Source organism: Urocampus carinirostris, chromosome 5, assembly GCF_059441175.1.
Source record: "Urocampus carinirostris isolate Australia breed hairy pipefish chromosome 5, RoL_Ucar_1.0, whole genome shotgun sequence".
Taxonomy (NCBI): Eukaryota; Metazoa; Chordata; class Actinopteri; order Syngnathiformes; family Syngnathidae; genus Urocampus; species Urocampus carinirostris.
This window is the reverse complement of record NC_142353.1, coordinates 31,742,411-31,757,589: the sequence shown is the minus strand read 5'-3', so window position 1 is coordinate 31,757,589 and position 15,179 is coordinate 31,742,411. Positions and strand designations below refer to the sequence as shown.

At 37.0% G+C, this 15,179-nt stretch overlaps 1 protein-coding gene across 1 annotated transcript in view; it reads right to left on the bottom strand.

Moving 5' to 3' along the window:
* The window catches only part of LOC148366049 (uncharacterized), a 153,000-nt gene that overhangs the window by 100,933 nt on the left and 36,888 nt on the right, over nt 1–15,179 (bottom strand). Inside the window, exons 5-7 of the mRNA XM_088334992.1 lie at nt 13,930–13,983; nt 5,732–5,785; nt 3,769–3,822 (exon numbers count right to left, since the gene is read on the bottom strand). Coding sequence (XP_088191118.1) covers nt 3,769–3,822; nt 5,732–5,785; nt 13,930–13,983 — 162 coding nt within the window. The remainder of the gene's footprint in view (nt 1–3,768; nt 3,823–5,731; nt 5,786–13,929; nt 13,984–15,179) is intronic.

Below are 15,179 nucleotides of genomic sequence, written 5' to 3'. Positions count from 1 at the left end.
TCTATGTTACAAATAATCCAGATGAGTTTGACATATTACAACACGTTTTCTACTATTGTACCATTTTTGAACCGAAAGATATATGACGTCGTTGGTTATTACTGCGCATGTGCGAACTTTGAACCGTAGACGTATGTGTGACGTCATTGATACTTTCTGCGCCTGCGCACGCTTTTTGAACAAAACCCGATTGCACCGCGGGAAACTTGTGAGACGGTGAGACTTTTGAATCCGTCTGCCCACAGCTGTGAATAAATTCTAAAACTACATTTGCCTCTCTTACTGATCACTCCAGTTTAACCTATTACGAAAATATTAACCCTAACACAATCAAAGTACGAGAACAACTTTCTTCCCGCGTCCAGTGCCCTTCCTCTTTCTTTCAATAAAACCATGAGGAAAGGTTACGCGATTGGGTCTACCCTGTGTGCTGGTCGAGATACCTACAGCTTATGGCAAGTTAAATTCAAGACTTTTAAAGACTTTTGTAATGCCTTTTGAAATCAATTTTAAGACCAAGTTGAGAAATAAAAAAACACAATTGAAACAAACAAAAATAAACTTATTCCACATCACCATTTTGATAGTTTGGGTATTGTGGTCACGCTATGTTGCCACCAAAGTAAATCGTTGAATTGTTGATAAATGTGACAAAATATTTTTAATTCAAACAAATATATATCTCATTTTTATATGTTCACATTTTAAGACTTTTAAAAATTGGATTCAAGACATTTAACGCAAATTAAGGTCTTATTTTTAGATTAATTAATTCAATGCCTTTTAAGGTTTTTCAAGGATCAGCGGGGACCCTGGTATTGTTACACAATGCAAAATCTATTGCAGCCTAGTTATCATGCAAGGGGGATTACCCCTTGTGAGGCCCCTTCTCAAGGTTTACGGTTTTCCTCATTAGAGGTTTTTAGTATTCCCTTGCCCCCATGGCAGTTACAGATCAGGGGATGGTGGAGAAGGTGTAAATACCGCGCCAGGCCGTACCCATATCTGCAGCAGATCTCCAAGGTCACAAGGTAATTGTGGCCTGTGCAGTCCAATAAATGTGACTTGACTTCTAAAATTTTGAACAAATTATCATATCATTGAGTTTTTTAGAACCAGTTTATTATTTCACATGTTATTTTAACACTAAACCACAAGAGGGCACTGTGGTAATATTTTTAACCTTGCCCAGTTGCAGAAAAGGACATTTTTGGCACAACACCGGTCATTTATGAAAACAACTGAGAAGAGCTGAACAAAAATGGCACAGAAAAGAAATCCATACTGTGCAGATCTTTTAACAGCAAATCTAATTTAAAAATATGAGGTGAACGTTTTTCTGGTTTTAAGAAAAAAATTGTTTTGATTAAATTGTATTTAAAATTGGTCCAAAATTACTGTAAAATTAGAAAGCTTATAACTATCTACATTATTAGATTTGGCAAATAATGTTGCAGACAATGATGAGTTTTAAATCTTTAGTAAGAAAATGCTCAAATGAGTTTTTTTTTTCTATTTCAGGATTTTTTTTCCAAACAATAAATAAAGAAAAAACCTGCTCTATTCGCTTTTTAAATTTAGACTAGGGGAAAAAAAGCTCCAAGAACAGATAATTTTCAACCACTTTAGGGATTATTTTTAGATCTACTATTAGAAAGAATACTCTGTCAGCAGATAACTTTGCCATTTTCTGGGATTCTTTTTAGATCTCGAGTAGGAAAAGAAATATATTCCATTAGCAGATCATTTTGCTAATTTGAAGATAATTTTTAGACTTAGACTGGATAAAAATAATGGGAATATAATTGGTCCCATTTGGGGAAAAAAATGCTCTTTTGGCAGATGATTTTGCCCATTTTAGGAGTTTCTTTTAGATCTAAACCAGGAAAAAATATGTTTCATTGTTAGATCTTTTTGTTCCCTTGAAGTTTATTCCATATTTTACTCAAAATACCTAGCAACAGTTTTTTTTCTTGTGTAGCCTATATATTTGGGACATTCTCCATCTTACAACATGGCAGGATAAGCTGATAGAAGGACTGAAAGGGGTAATTACGCTTATATTTTTTTAACTATAATGAATTTTAGAGATAAGAGTGGAACTACATGATGGGCAGGTGATCTTGGTACAAAATTATAAATACAATTACTTAATAAAGTTATTTTTGTTGTTGGTGGTTCCTGGGTTGCACGATGACCGAAGATATTCGTAAAAAATAAGTAAGTCAAGTACAGTAAAGTCACGGGCATCTCCAGAACTCCACTGGATTTGAATTTGTGTATGCCAAGTCGAGTTTGCGGAAGTCACGCACATTAAAACGGTTTAACCCAGATGTGTCCGGCCTTGAGCCAGACTTGCAGACAACGCCCAGCCACAGATTATCACAAAAGAATAGAAAGTCAATTTACATTTTCTACTTATGAGGAAAGAGACGTTTTCTGTGTTTTTTCCCAAGTTTAAGAACACTAAGGTTCATTTTTTATAGTTTCCCTACTTCACTGATATGCATCGTGCATTGTGTCCTGCAATCTGATTGGCTAAACAGCCTTCTTCTTCTCTACCTGTGTATCAATAACATTGTAGTTTAATATGTAAAACAGTTTGCCAAAATTTTGTTACGTACATGCAGATTCACTCGCGACTTCAAGTTTTTCTAAAACCCATGATATCGACAAAACACTGCACAGACAAAAGAATTTAATTTTATAATACACTTTTTGACCCGCTGTAAGGGATTTTCCCCACAAAACAACATCAACAACAAATGATTTTGTGTTCAACAAAACTTAAAAAACGGTACAAATTACTTCTGTAAGATACTAGTCTGCTACTGGCAATCATCATATGAAATGCTGGTCTGCTTTTGGATTGTGTCCCGCGTCATGAAAATAAATATATACTATTGGATGAACAACTTCCCATACGTCCTTTCTCTTTCTTCATTCAGTTCAGAATCGAATGTGCTTCTTTAAGACTTTGTGAGTCAGTGTTATAATACAGTATTTTTTGTTCTGTATTTATACTATGGTTGCCAAGGCTTGCAATGATGCTAAAGGGAGAAGCAAAAACCCAAAAACCGGAAAAATATGTTAGGGATTATCAAGAAATACGAAGAGGGCACATGTATGACTATGTTGCATGGCTGCAACCAATCGAAGATGAGGAAAATATGAAAAAGGTTCTTGGGGGGGCCGCAACTTTCGCGAGGCATATTGCGCAAAAACAAACACGTATGCCTCATAGCAGGTGTCCGTGTTTACAACTTCCTGTGTTGACCATTTGGGGAAGGAATCAATGGATAACCTGTGGAAAATGTTAGCATTGGAAAGCACTCGCGTAATCTAGAAAGCAACATTCCGGCGTTTACGAAAAAGGCCAAGGTTAAAATGCAAAGCACAAGGTCCCGTAAAGAAGAATGGCTGCTCGTCATCATCACTGTGACAGGCTGACACTTAGTGCCAAAAGAATCAGGACAGCGCTAAATACAACTCTTTAGCGGGAGCGTATGTTAACAAATGGAAATCTGACTCGCAGATGTTAAACCACAGCCGATCCGCAACACAGGTGTCCTCCTTACTGGACGTCGGCCTAACATCCACTTTTTGGCTGGGAAATATCAAATCCAGACGCAGGGGAGGAGCAGATAGAAGATATTCAGATGTCTGTCCGCAATATGGCGGGTAACATGTTACAGATGCCGTCCTGCCAGACTTAAGTGCACTGGGCAAACATAAACACATTGTGAGACGGATCAGATGCGTCCTTACCTTGCGCCCGTGTTGGCCGGGCTCTCCGGCGTGGCCTTTGACACCGGGTTCTCCCTGTAACAACAAAATGGGTCACATCCTTTGTTGGTGGCAATAATAGTGGTGGTTCTTTGCAGAAAACTGTGTGATAAAGTGATTAGCACCATTCTAGTTTGCCAGGATAATAGGGATGGTTCTTTGCAGAAGATAAAGACTGTGTCCCTATATATGGACCTGTTAAAATGATTAGCAACCATTATCTGTTAGTTTAATCCAATAGCATCAGAAGATCTCTGCAGAGGATCAGGCCTGTGTCCCTCTATAGATAACTGTGATAAAGCGATAAACAACTGTTAGTTCTACACAATGGTATCAGCAGTTCTTTGCAGAGGATAAAGACTGTGTCCCTATATATGGACCCGATAAACTGATTAGTAACCATTATTAGTTTATCAAATTATTTTTTATTTAATTTAATCATCTACATTTATTTATTTGTTTATTCATTTACATTTTTATCCATGTATTTTTTTAAATGTACGTGTTTATTGTTTATTTATTTATTTATTGTTGTCTTAACATATGTATTTATTTATATCTTTATATTTTTATATTCATTCATGTTTTATTAAATGTTTTATTGACTTATTCTTTTATAGCATATTCGGTTTATGTACTTATTTTTGATTTGTATGTATTATTGATATATTTTTATCTATTTAGTCATTACTAAATTCACTTATTTAGGTATATATTTATTTGTTGATTCATGTATTTATTCCTTTCGATTGTCATTCATTTCTTAATTTAACTATTTATCATTTTAACAAGTATTCGATTTAATTATTGCATTTATTAATTCATGTATTCATTTATATATCAGTTTATTTATTTATGTCATTATTTTTTAGTTTATTAATTTACTTATTTATTCTTGTCTTTTTTTCTTTTATTTAAATATAAATAAATGAATAAGGCTTCGTTTTTATTTATTCATTTAATTTTTAAAATTTATTTATTGTTGTATTTAATTATTCTTTTGTTTATTCGTTTTACTTTTTTATCAATTTAGTTATTCATTTATTCATGTGTTTGTATTTGCGCTCATCTTGGGACAGAGAGGTCGCAAGTTCGATTCCCGGCTCCGATGAGTTAAATGTCGAAGTGTCTTTTGGCAAGACACTGAACCCCTGATGCCCCCGATAAGCAGGTAGGTGCCTTGCATTCCTGTCGCTGCCATCGGTGTGTGAGTGTGTGTGTGAATGGGTAAGTGTGAAAAAAGACGACTAATCGTAAAAAAAACATTGTTGCAAAATATTAAGGATTGATAATCAGATTATATAACAGAAGAACACTTTAAAATTAAGTTTATTATAAATCTACTTATAACATTCATTGCATGTATATGACATCGCTGTTTTCCATCTGCCATCAGTATGTACCTGTATTTACTCATCTTCTTTCATGCAATGTTTGTGTTGCGTCGTCTGCTACAAGCCACGTGAACTCCTCTTTCCACGATGCTTTTAATGTACGTTTACGTTTTGTAGCGTCATCGATTTTGTTAGCTTCTTTTGAATCTTTCTTCTGGGGTTGAGGTTTTGGCTTGATTCCTAACCAATTATCCATTTTTCTTGTGTTTTCTGTGCGTCTACAGTACTTTGAAAAATTATGTGCAAATGGACAAGCTAATAAGGCTCGGGAAAGTCCGGAAGTTATTCGATGCAGGCTTCTGATCAGCTGCCGAGTATTCAAATTGCCAAACGTACCGAAATTCGGAAATCTCCAAACCGAACGAAGATTTAGAAATCGTTTATTTGAAAAGAAATCTTTCGGATTTTTTTTTCCTCGGAAAAGTTGTTGGCCCCACGGGCGGAGACGTTTTGCAAGTTGTACTCCCGACGTAAAAGATGCACGCCCCGGGCGTCCGGGCAGACGTTATTTCAGACACTGATAGTAGTGTAACTTATGCAGAGCTACATACTTTTTGTCCTTCCGGGGCTTGACCAAGAGACAAACCGGGGTCACCCTTTTCTCCCTTGAAAGAAATAAGAAGAAGTTTAATACATTACACTGCACAAAACCTGCAAAACTGTTTTTTTTTTTTTTTTGTTTTTTTTTTGTTTTTTTGTTTTTTGCAATGGCGCTATCAGCAAATAATGAGCTCATCCTTCTTGTTTCCTGTATTAACACCAACGCTTACGCCATTTATGCCCTCCAGGAACTCTGTTTGCACCAAGACGGCAATGAGCGACTCTTGTACATTCTTCTCCCTTTTTGGGCAGTATGACTATTTGCAGCATTCTGGGTCAGCGTGCGGGGGTCTTCATCGCTATGGCGGGAAAAGGCGTTTCTACTGTGAGCCATGCGAAGGGAAAAACTGACATCACCGCTTTCGATAAGAAGGTGAAGGAGCTTGCGTTTAATGCAAGGGTCGGGAACCTTTTTGATCCAAAAAGCCATGATTGCAAAATATTAGGATTTGTTTTGTGAAAGAGAGCCAGACCATATCTTTTAGGACATAACTTTAACGCTAAACCCACTCTCCTGAAATGATTTAATGATTAAAGAAATTAAAGAAATAATGCCGGGCAGCACGGCGGCGAAGTGGTTAGCGCATGTGCGGCACAGTTCTGAGGTCATGGGTTCAAATCCAGCTACCGTACTTCCAGTGCCGAGTTTGTATGTTCTCCCGTGCTTGCGTGGGTTTCCTCCGGGCACTCCGGTTTTCTCCCACATTCCAAAAACATGCATTTCAGGTGAATTGGCCGGTCCAAATTGTCCCTAGGTGTGGATGAGCGAGCGAGTTGTCTGTCCCTGTGTGCCCTGCGATTGGCTGGCAACCAGTTCAGGGTGTCCCCTGCCCACTGTCCGAAGAAAGCTGGGATGGGACCCAGCACCCCCGCGACCCTACTGACGATAAGCGGTGCAGCTCATGGATGGATGGATGGATAATAATGCCAAAGGCTGTGTCCCATATCAGCATATATACCACTTTAAACTTGTCTTGACGCTCATTTTGATCTATATTTCTTTCGTAAATAATGGTGTCAACGCAAAGTGCAAGGAGAGTTTATTTTTTTTAAAATTCACAAAAAACTGCAAACGGAAATGTATTTCCCTTCAGCACAGTGTGTGAGAGAGAGGGGAGCAGGCTACCCCCCCAATATGCTCACTCAACCAAATTGCTTTGAGTGCTTGGCTGGTGTTGTTAGGTGTTTAGAGTTTGTTCTGTGGGTTTTCATCATAAAGTGTCTCAAGAGTGAACATACATTGTTTACTGACCTTCCATATGAAGGATTCCTTATCAACATACAACCAAAACGGGGTACGTTAGTTTGACACCTTGACAGTAAAATGGAATGAGACTGTGCCCAATAAATCCTTTAGGTGTAATTTCAGCATTGCTGCGCCTTGTACGTGCCACAATCTGCATGGTTACTCAAAATTTGATCTACTGAGATGATGAGGATGAAGTCATGTATCGCATTGCTAAATTTACTATTCACTTCTGTAGGTTTCCTGTATGCTTGAATCAGCTAGGAGTCAAATATGTTTGAATGGCCAGAGTATTATGAAGAGCTATACTTAGGACGAAACACACACACACACACACGCACACACACACACACGCAGGGCAGGTCACAGGTTCGATTCCCGTCTCCTCCGTGTTTAATGTCGAAGTGTCCTTGGGTGAGACACTGAATCCCTAATGCCCCCGATAAGCAGGTAGTTGCCTTGCATGGCTGACGCTGCTATCAGTATGTGTGTATCAATGGGTTAGTGTGAAGCACATTGTAAAGCGCTTTGGAAGCTCTTCATTGACTTGAAAAGCGCTATATACATGCAGACCGTTTACACACATACACGCTTAAAAAATGGAGCAACGATTACATAATGTATGTTCTAACTAGTTAAAAAGGGATAATGGATCACAGCCACACAGTGCAGTTTTAGCCAGGCATGCTTCAGCATGCCAAACCAAATTTTAAAAAATGGTCTTCTTGCATCCAATGCGCATGTAACAATGCTTTAATTCTTGCTTTATAAGTCTAATTTTCAAATGAAATTGTTTTCAACCCACAATGCATTGAGGCTACGAAACGCTAAAAACGAAAATTTACAGTATTTCCTTGTAAAAGAAAGACAAAAACAGCTGGATCGTAATGTCGATAACAACTCAGGCGATGGGATTACAAAAAAGTGTGACCCAATTTGGGTCATTTCTTTAACCCGATATTTGGTATTTTCAACAATTGTTTTTTCTTTCCTTCTTTTTTTCTTTTTTACAAAACAAAAAACACGTCTTGAACCTGATCAAAGCTAAAACCTACGCCGTATCGCTTGATTGGCCATGAAACATCCGTGGGAATTCTCCCGCTTAAAAATACGTCCTGTCGATCTGGAGCCAACGAAAACAAACTCTACATACATCAAAACCATTTTTTTTTGTTCCTTTTCCACCGGATCATGTTAAGTTTTCAACACAAGATGAAACTTCTTTTTTTCCATTTGTACGACCGCAGGCGTCATTTATCTCGATTTTCTCCCCGGCGTCAAACGTTAGTGGTCAGACGGGCCGCGGTATCCAATTCATCATCATTACGTCCTTATCAGATAACACGCACACTGGCCCTTTAATAGATTTACCTGACGTCCAAGCAAACACCTCTGGCTTCAGGAAAGTAAAACAAACGCGAGTCCCTCGTGGCATCAGCTGGACGTGTTATTGCTAGCTAGCTGCTCTCTTAACAAATCAAAGCTGGAACACATGCTGATGTCAAGCAGTCGTAAATTAGCTTTAGCTCGCTCTCGTCAGCCGAAAGGAAACAAGGCCGATGCTTGAAATACGTTTAAAAATGTCAATAGAATAGTTCAAAAAGCAAAATCAACCTGTTTTGATCTCTCTCCGGGTGCGGCCATTTTGAGTTGCTGCCAATCATGCTTCTTTAAAGTCAGTGAACTTTTTTTAACATTATTTTTATTTAATTTTTCTCTTTCATAACTTGTTTATCCTAGAGTGCAACGTCTAATCTCGTTGTAAACAATTAACTATGTTGTTATAAAAAAACAAAACAATAAAAACGATTCTAATTCTAATACTAGAACCCCAATTGATAGTTTCAGTGTTTTTGATGTCATCGTTCCTCGATTATCAAAATTGCCTTAAATTTGGATTAAAACAGGTAAAGTTAGCTCGCATTCTACCAGTGTTGGGAATGATATGGTTATATATTGCCGTTACATAACGCCATTATTTTTTTGATAATGGGGTAATCTAACTAATTACTTCGTTATTGATGGTCCAAAGCATTGCGTTACTTTGACTGCAAAAGGCCAATGGCGGCGTGTCTCTGCACACCTGATGCTGGTTTCTGTGCCACGGTTTTCCGCTCTATTCAGAGTTGTTTACATCACTTTTTGGATTATGTCACAATTCAATTCAAACTACATAAAACAGCAATTACGAATAAAGTATCTACTAATGCGCCGAAAGAAAAGGCGAATTGGTGAATGCAGCAACTGACTCGTGTCATTAACGACCGAAACGACTCCACGAACCGTCGATTTGAAGTGGAAGCGCGGCTACCCACCAATTGAGAGCTGGTTCCCTTCGAGAATATAGTTTTTGCTTGTGATTGCTCTAATGCATTTTTTGAGGGATTTTGTCCCATTAAATTTGAATTTGTTGAGTATAAAAAAGGTGAAAATGGTTTGTATTTTATCTGTTTCTTTGTAGATTTATAAATATTACACTTTATGTTACCTGTGTTTTTCAGTGTTAACGTTTGTTTTAATTTTGCTATATTTTCCCCTTATTAAGTCATTCATAATTATACATAATAAATGGTAATTCAAGGTTTGAACTACCCGAACAACCTGAAGAGCCTTTTGGGAGCCAAGCTGAAAAAGCCGGTTCTCTAAAAAGAGTCGAAATTCCCACCTCTACAATAGAACGGTCGAGTTAGATTTCATTTGTTAAACTCACTCTATATTGTTTACTGCTGACTGTTATTTTGTTATATTGTTTACAGTTTATTTTTGTTGCACTTCAAGTGTAAGATAAATCTGTTTACGGTAAGATGCAATAAATATTACAATAATCTATAATGCAACTACCTATCTGTTCTCAACAGACTCGAATACGGCTCAAAATATTTTTAAAATTCTTTGACGTACAACTTATTTTTAGAGTAACGGAAATAGGTACATTCCCTGGTAACTACTTAATTTTACTATAGATTAACTCAGTTACTAAATCAGTTACTTTTTGGAAGAAATAGTGAGTAATTATAACTAATAACTTTTTGAAGTAACATACCCAACACTGCACTTTGTAAATGTCTCATGTGAAAAAGACTTATCCCTGAAAATCGCATTGGTTTGTTCATTACCTCAATCGAGTTCATTAAAGAGTTTTTGAATAATATTCAAAATCTATCAAGAAAAATTGTATTAGGTGAAAAAAAAACTTAAAAATTCATTTTTTTCCCAATCATTTAAAAAAACTAAATTAGGAGATACGTTTTAGGCAGACAGAGCAAACCATTTGGGTTGATTGAAAAGTGAAGGGAAAAAAATGTCCTTAAAGCTATAATAGCATAAGTAATTGATGACTGTTCTTTAAAAAAAATAGCTATTGGGTGATATGTCACCAACTTGCTAAAATGGTGATAGTCCGAATACAACAGGAATCACCAACCTTTTTAGAGCTGGGAGCTACTTTTTTTTATACTGATTAGTTTAAAGAAGCTACATGCATTTCTAAAATAAGTTATTACTGTGTTGTTACCCTGTTATTACTATACTTTTGACAAAATTGTATAAATAAGAAGTAGGTTCAAAATGGGATTGGTCAACCACTAAAACAACTCAAATGAAAATGAAAATCCCAATGAACCATTACTGGTTATCCATTTACCGAGATGTTCTCAGGTTGCATGTATTCTGATCACAAATTAAATCAAGTTGAGAATCTTTTAGTTGGCACACAATGAAATGTTGCTACAATTGTGTAATTTTGGTCAACAATTGAGGGAATAAATATCTGTAAAAGAATTGGGCAATTAAACCCACAAAATCTATTTTAGTGACTGGAGAAGCATGATTTAATAGTTAGTGGTTGGGTTGAAGTACCTCAGGGTAGAAACATAAGGCCTCTTCAATTTCATGTTCTGCAATTATTGTACTGTCATGTTCTGTGTTGTGGTGCACTCAATAGGAATTTTGCTCTTTGATTTCATGGCCATCGTGGCACTCTCATTATTGTTAAATCAATGTGTGGGTTTAAGTCCTGTGTCGTTTTAGGTTTTGTTCAGTTAGACCTAATTGGTATCTATGCATCTTGTGTCGTCCCGTTTTCATGTTTTTGTTCCAAACGGAGTGGTCTTTCTTTCGTGTTTTGTCAAGTCCCAACATATTTTGCACTTTTCCGTTCAGTTAGAGTGAGTGTTCCAACATACCCTGCCTTTTATGTTTTGTTCTGTTAAAAGCCGGGATATTTTGTAGTTATTCAATCCACACGCAAGTATTATTTCCTGCGTCCACTTTCCATTGTGTTTTCTTCTGTTAGAACTAGTAGATATTGCAGCATATTCTGCGTCGAATCATTTTCATGTTTTGTTCATTTAGATGCAGTAAGTGTTACAACACAATGAAGCAGGGATGTGAAGTCGACTGTGTTCAAGTATCTTTGGAGATCCTAGTGACTTTTTTTTTTTCTGTACTGCTTCCTTTTCTGTGAATAAATCCTTTTTTGAAATCTGATTTTTTTCGTCTACATTTATGGGATTTCTGGGGTTAGGTTCAGCGTATTTCCTTTCATGTTTTGTTTCGTTATATAGTTGCTAGTTAGTGACCCAACACATACTGCGTTGTCTTTCTTTTATGTTTTTGTTCAGTCAAAGGGAGTTAGTATTTAATGTTTTGCTCTGTTAGAGCTGGTTGGTGTTGGAACTTTATGTCGTTGTTTAATTCACGTTCGAGTTTATTTCTCTGCATTATTTTTAGTGCAAACAGATAAAATCGATGATTAAAAACATTGGCAACAAACGATATCATCGATGCGTTATGTCGCGTGATTTATGCGAGTACGTATAACAAAGTGAGGTAGAGTGAGAACTAAGGCGCTATTTTCAAAGATGATGGTAAAATTACCTCATGAAGCATTACGGACACGGAGAGAACAGTTGGCCTCAAGTCCGCAAAAGTGTGGGAGCATTCCACACCTCACAAAATCAAAAAATGTGTCACTTTAAAGTTTTGTGGGAGAACCATGATGGTGAGGCAAAAATCAAAACCAAAATGTGGAGTCACCGACGAGGATGAAGGGAGTTCGGAAGAAGAGTAAGCCACTACATGTATTGTTTTCATTCGTTTGTTAGCGTTTGTTTGTTAGCTGATTGTAAGCGTGAGAGATACTTTTTATTTCAAGTAAACCATTTTAAGCAGTGTTTAACTGTGTCTCATTAAAAAAAAAACTAAATTTTCACACAACGGTGGTAAGATTGAGCATAAAGTTTTACATTTATGGGAAAGTCCAAGTGTTTAAGTGAGGAAACATAACATTGGTCTCTGATTGCTCGCCTCATGCTAGGGTTTGCTTGTTAGCTCATTAATGACTGTGTGTATTTGAGCAAGATACTTTTTATTCCAGTTAAATGAATGAATGAAGCTTACTTAGGCACAGCACACAAATAACAGTATCAACCACCAATTAACAAATAGGAACAACAATTTTTTTGCACCACACACACACAAAAATCAGCTGAACAATACAAAATAAACATAAACATGTGCTCAACGGGAGTAGGCCAAAGCCGAGGCGTTTAAGTACCCACCCTTATTACACTCACAATCTTAAGCAGTGTTTAATTGAACTTTTTAAGTTGCACACAATGGTGTTAATAAGTAAACCATTAAGCATCATGTTTTACTTTCCTAAGCGATTATTGTCTTCTTGTAAATTCGGCCCTAATACATACTAATACTATACTTTCTTATCCCTGAGAGAACAGCAAACAATGGCAAGCTTCATGAGAAACAGACATCATGCACACCACAGCAAGCAGCTGTAATCAGTGAGAGCATCCTCAACATGATTCCCATTGACACACTCACATTTTTGCATCGCGATGCAAAGTTGTAGAAGATGGAAGAGTGAGGAAGTTGGTGAGCAAGGCTGATAGATGATTTTTTTTTTGTTTGCTATTATTGAAAACTGTTATAGCATTTTCGCATTTGGATTTATTTCTTGTTCCAAAAATCATGTCCCTTAAATCACAAAGAAGCCTTTTTCTGCACTTTACTGAGAGGAAAGTATATATTTGCAGGTGTATAGCGTACATTTTTTTTATTCATTTAATATTGTAGAATATTTTGTTTTGTGCACCGGTTTGTTATATGTCCACAAAATGTCAATATTTGAATAAATAAGAGGAAATGAATGTATTTTTTTATCCAATTCATCGACTAATCGAAAAAATAATGGTCGGATTAATCGGTTCTGAAAATAATCTCGCATTGCAGCCTTAGTCCTTTTTCATTTGTGTTTTGTTCAGTTGGTATCACAACATATTCTGTGCCTTTCATGTTTTGTTCATCTAGAGTCTAGATTCAGTTAGTGTCAACATTAAGTAGCAGTAATGTGTAGTCAAGCCTGTGTTAGAGTAGCTTTGAAGATCCTAGTAAACTTGTTTTTGTTTTGTTGTTGTTTTTTTTCTGTACACTAGCCGATACATAATAATTTTCTGTTATTAACTTTCTAAAATGTAATTTTTTGCCTACTTTTATGGGATTTTCTTCTCCGGCCATGCCGAATAGTGACACAAGTTAGCACGACTTTCTCCAAGCTGCCATCACATGTTTGTTTTTGTTCCAATGACACGTTCAGATAATTATTGCAATGTGTTATTCGCGCAATTGCGTAATTCGAACAAGAAAAGGACTTTTCTGGGACGAAAACAATTATGGCTGCAAATCGTTTTTCAGCCCAAAAAAAAAAGAGCAATTTATGGACAATGGATTTTCTAGATTGCTCCAGGACCTCTTACACAACTTTTACCAAATGGTTTACTTCTGTCATTGATTTGTTGTAGTAAAGGCATGTTAAAATATTGTATTGTTGTGTTTAGACAATTTATAATTAAGGTGATCCATCGAAAGTCAATATTAATGTCTTGCCTTTAATCCAGGTAGTCCGGGTTGGCCAGGGTTTCCATGAGGCCCAACAGGACCCTAAAATCAGAAAAATAGGGTTAGGTGCAGAATAGTTCTTCCTGTTTTGCATTGCATTTCTGTTATGAGTTGCATTTTTTACAGAGTACACATCACAAAAATGCAAAATGCATAATAAAAAACACAAAAAAATTGATATAGGTATTTTTGACAAGACAGCAACGAAATACAATGTTACAAAGTTGTTGGTATATGTTTTGTATTCTTTGTACAACAATGACAAATATTTAATATTCAAAAATATTAAAGCAAACAAACAAATAATTGTCAGTCTTTTTTAAAAGCTGAAAAACTGTTTGTTTTTTTTAATTTACTCGTGAAATTCAGTCTATTCTTAGAAAAAAATACTTCATGTTACATAAAATACTTCAAATTTGACATTTTTATTTAGTTGGACAACAATGCCTAAATTTGAGTGAATTTATTCACTATTTTTTGAAATAAAATGATCCAACGAAAGATTTATTTTTCATATATTTTTGAATTTTCAAAATTATTTCATTTTTTTAAAATCCCCTCCCCCCAAATTTGTCACGGTACGTGGTGGCGTGGAAGGTGACCGGACCAGAACGGAGGCAGGAGGCATGAAGGGAGAACTCAAATGCGTTGACGATCCATAGGTTTTATTTAATAAAATAAAAGTCGCCCAATACTCCGAGGCAAAACAGAACAATACAGAGTTCCTCCGGCACGAACTCAACGGGACATGGCATAACAGACTAAAACAGGACAAGGCATAACAGACTAAACAGGACAAGGCATAACAGACCGGGATTGTGAAGAATGAGTATTAATGAACCCGCAACCGCAGAGCCCACAATGCAGCCTTAAATCAGACACACAATTAGTGGAAACTGCTTCAGCTGTTGCCCAGAGGGCGGGGCAGACTGGTCACCAAGGCGACCGTGACAGAGCCCCCCTCTTAAGGGACAGCTCCCGAGGTCCCAAAAAAGAAAAAATTACAACCTCACGCCCCGGAATGGTTCGACGCTCACGATTGGGGCAACCCCGCTCCCTCCTCCGAACACGCAGGAACGGGGAGAGACAGGCGCCATCTGCGTCGGGCGGATCGGAATCGGCGCTCGGCAGGGGGGGGTCCGGCGGGCAAGCTGGACAGGGGATAACAGACAGGCAGAACTGACGAGAACAGGACAGGCAAAATCAGAGCAGAATCAGAACGGGTAAACAGGACAGGC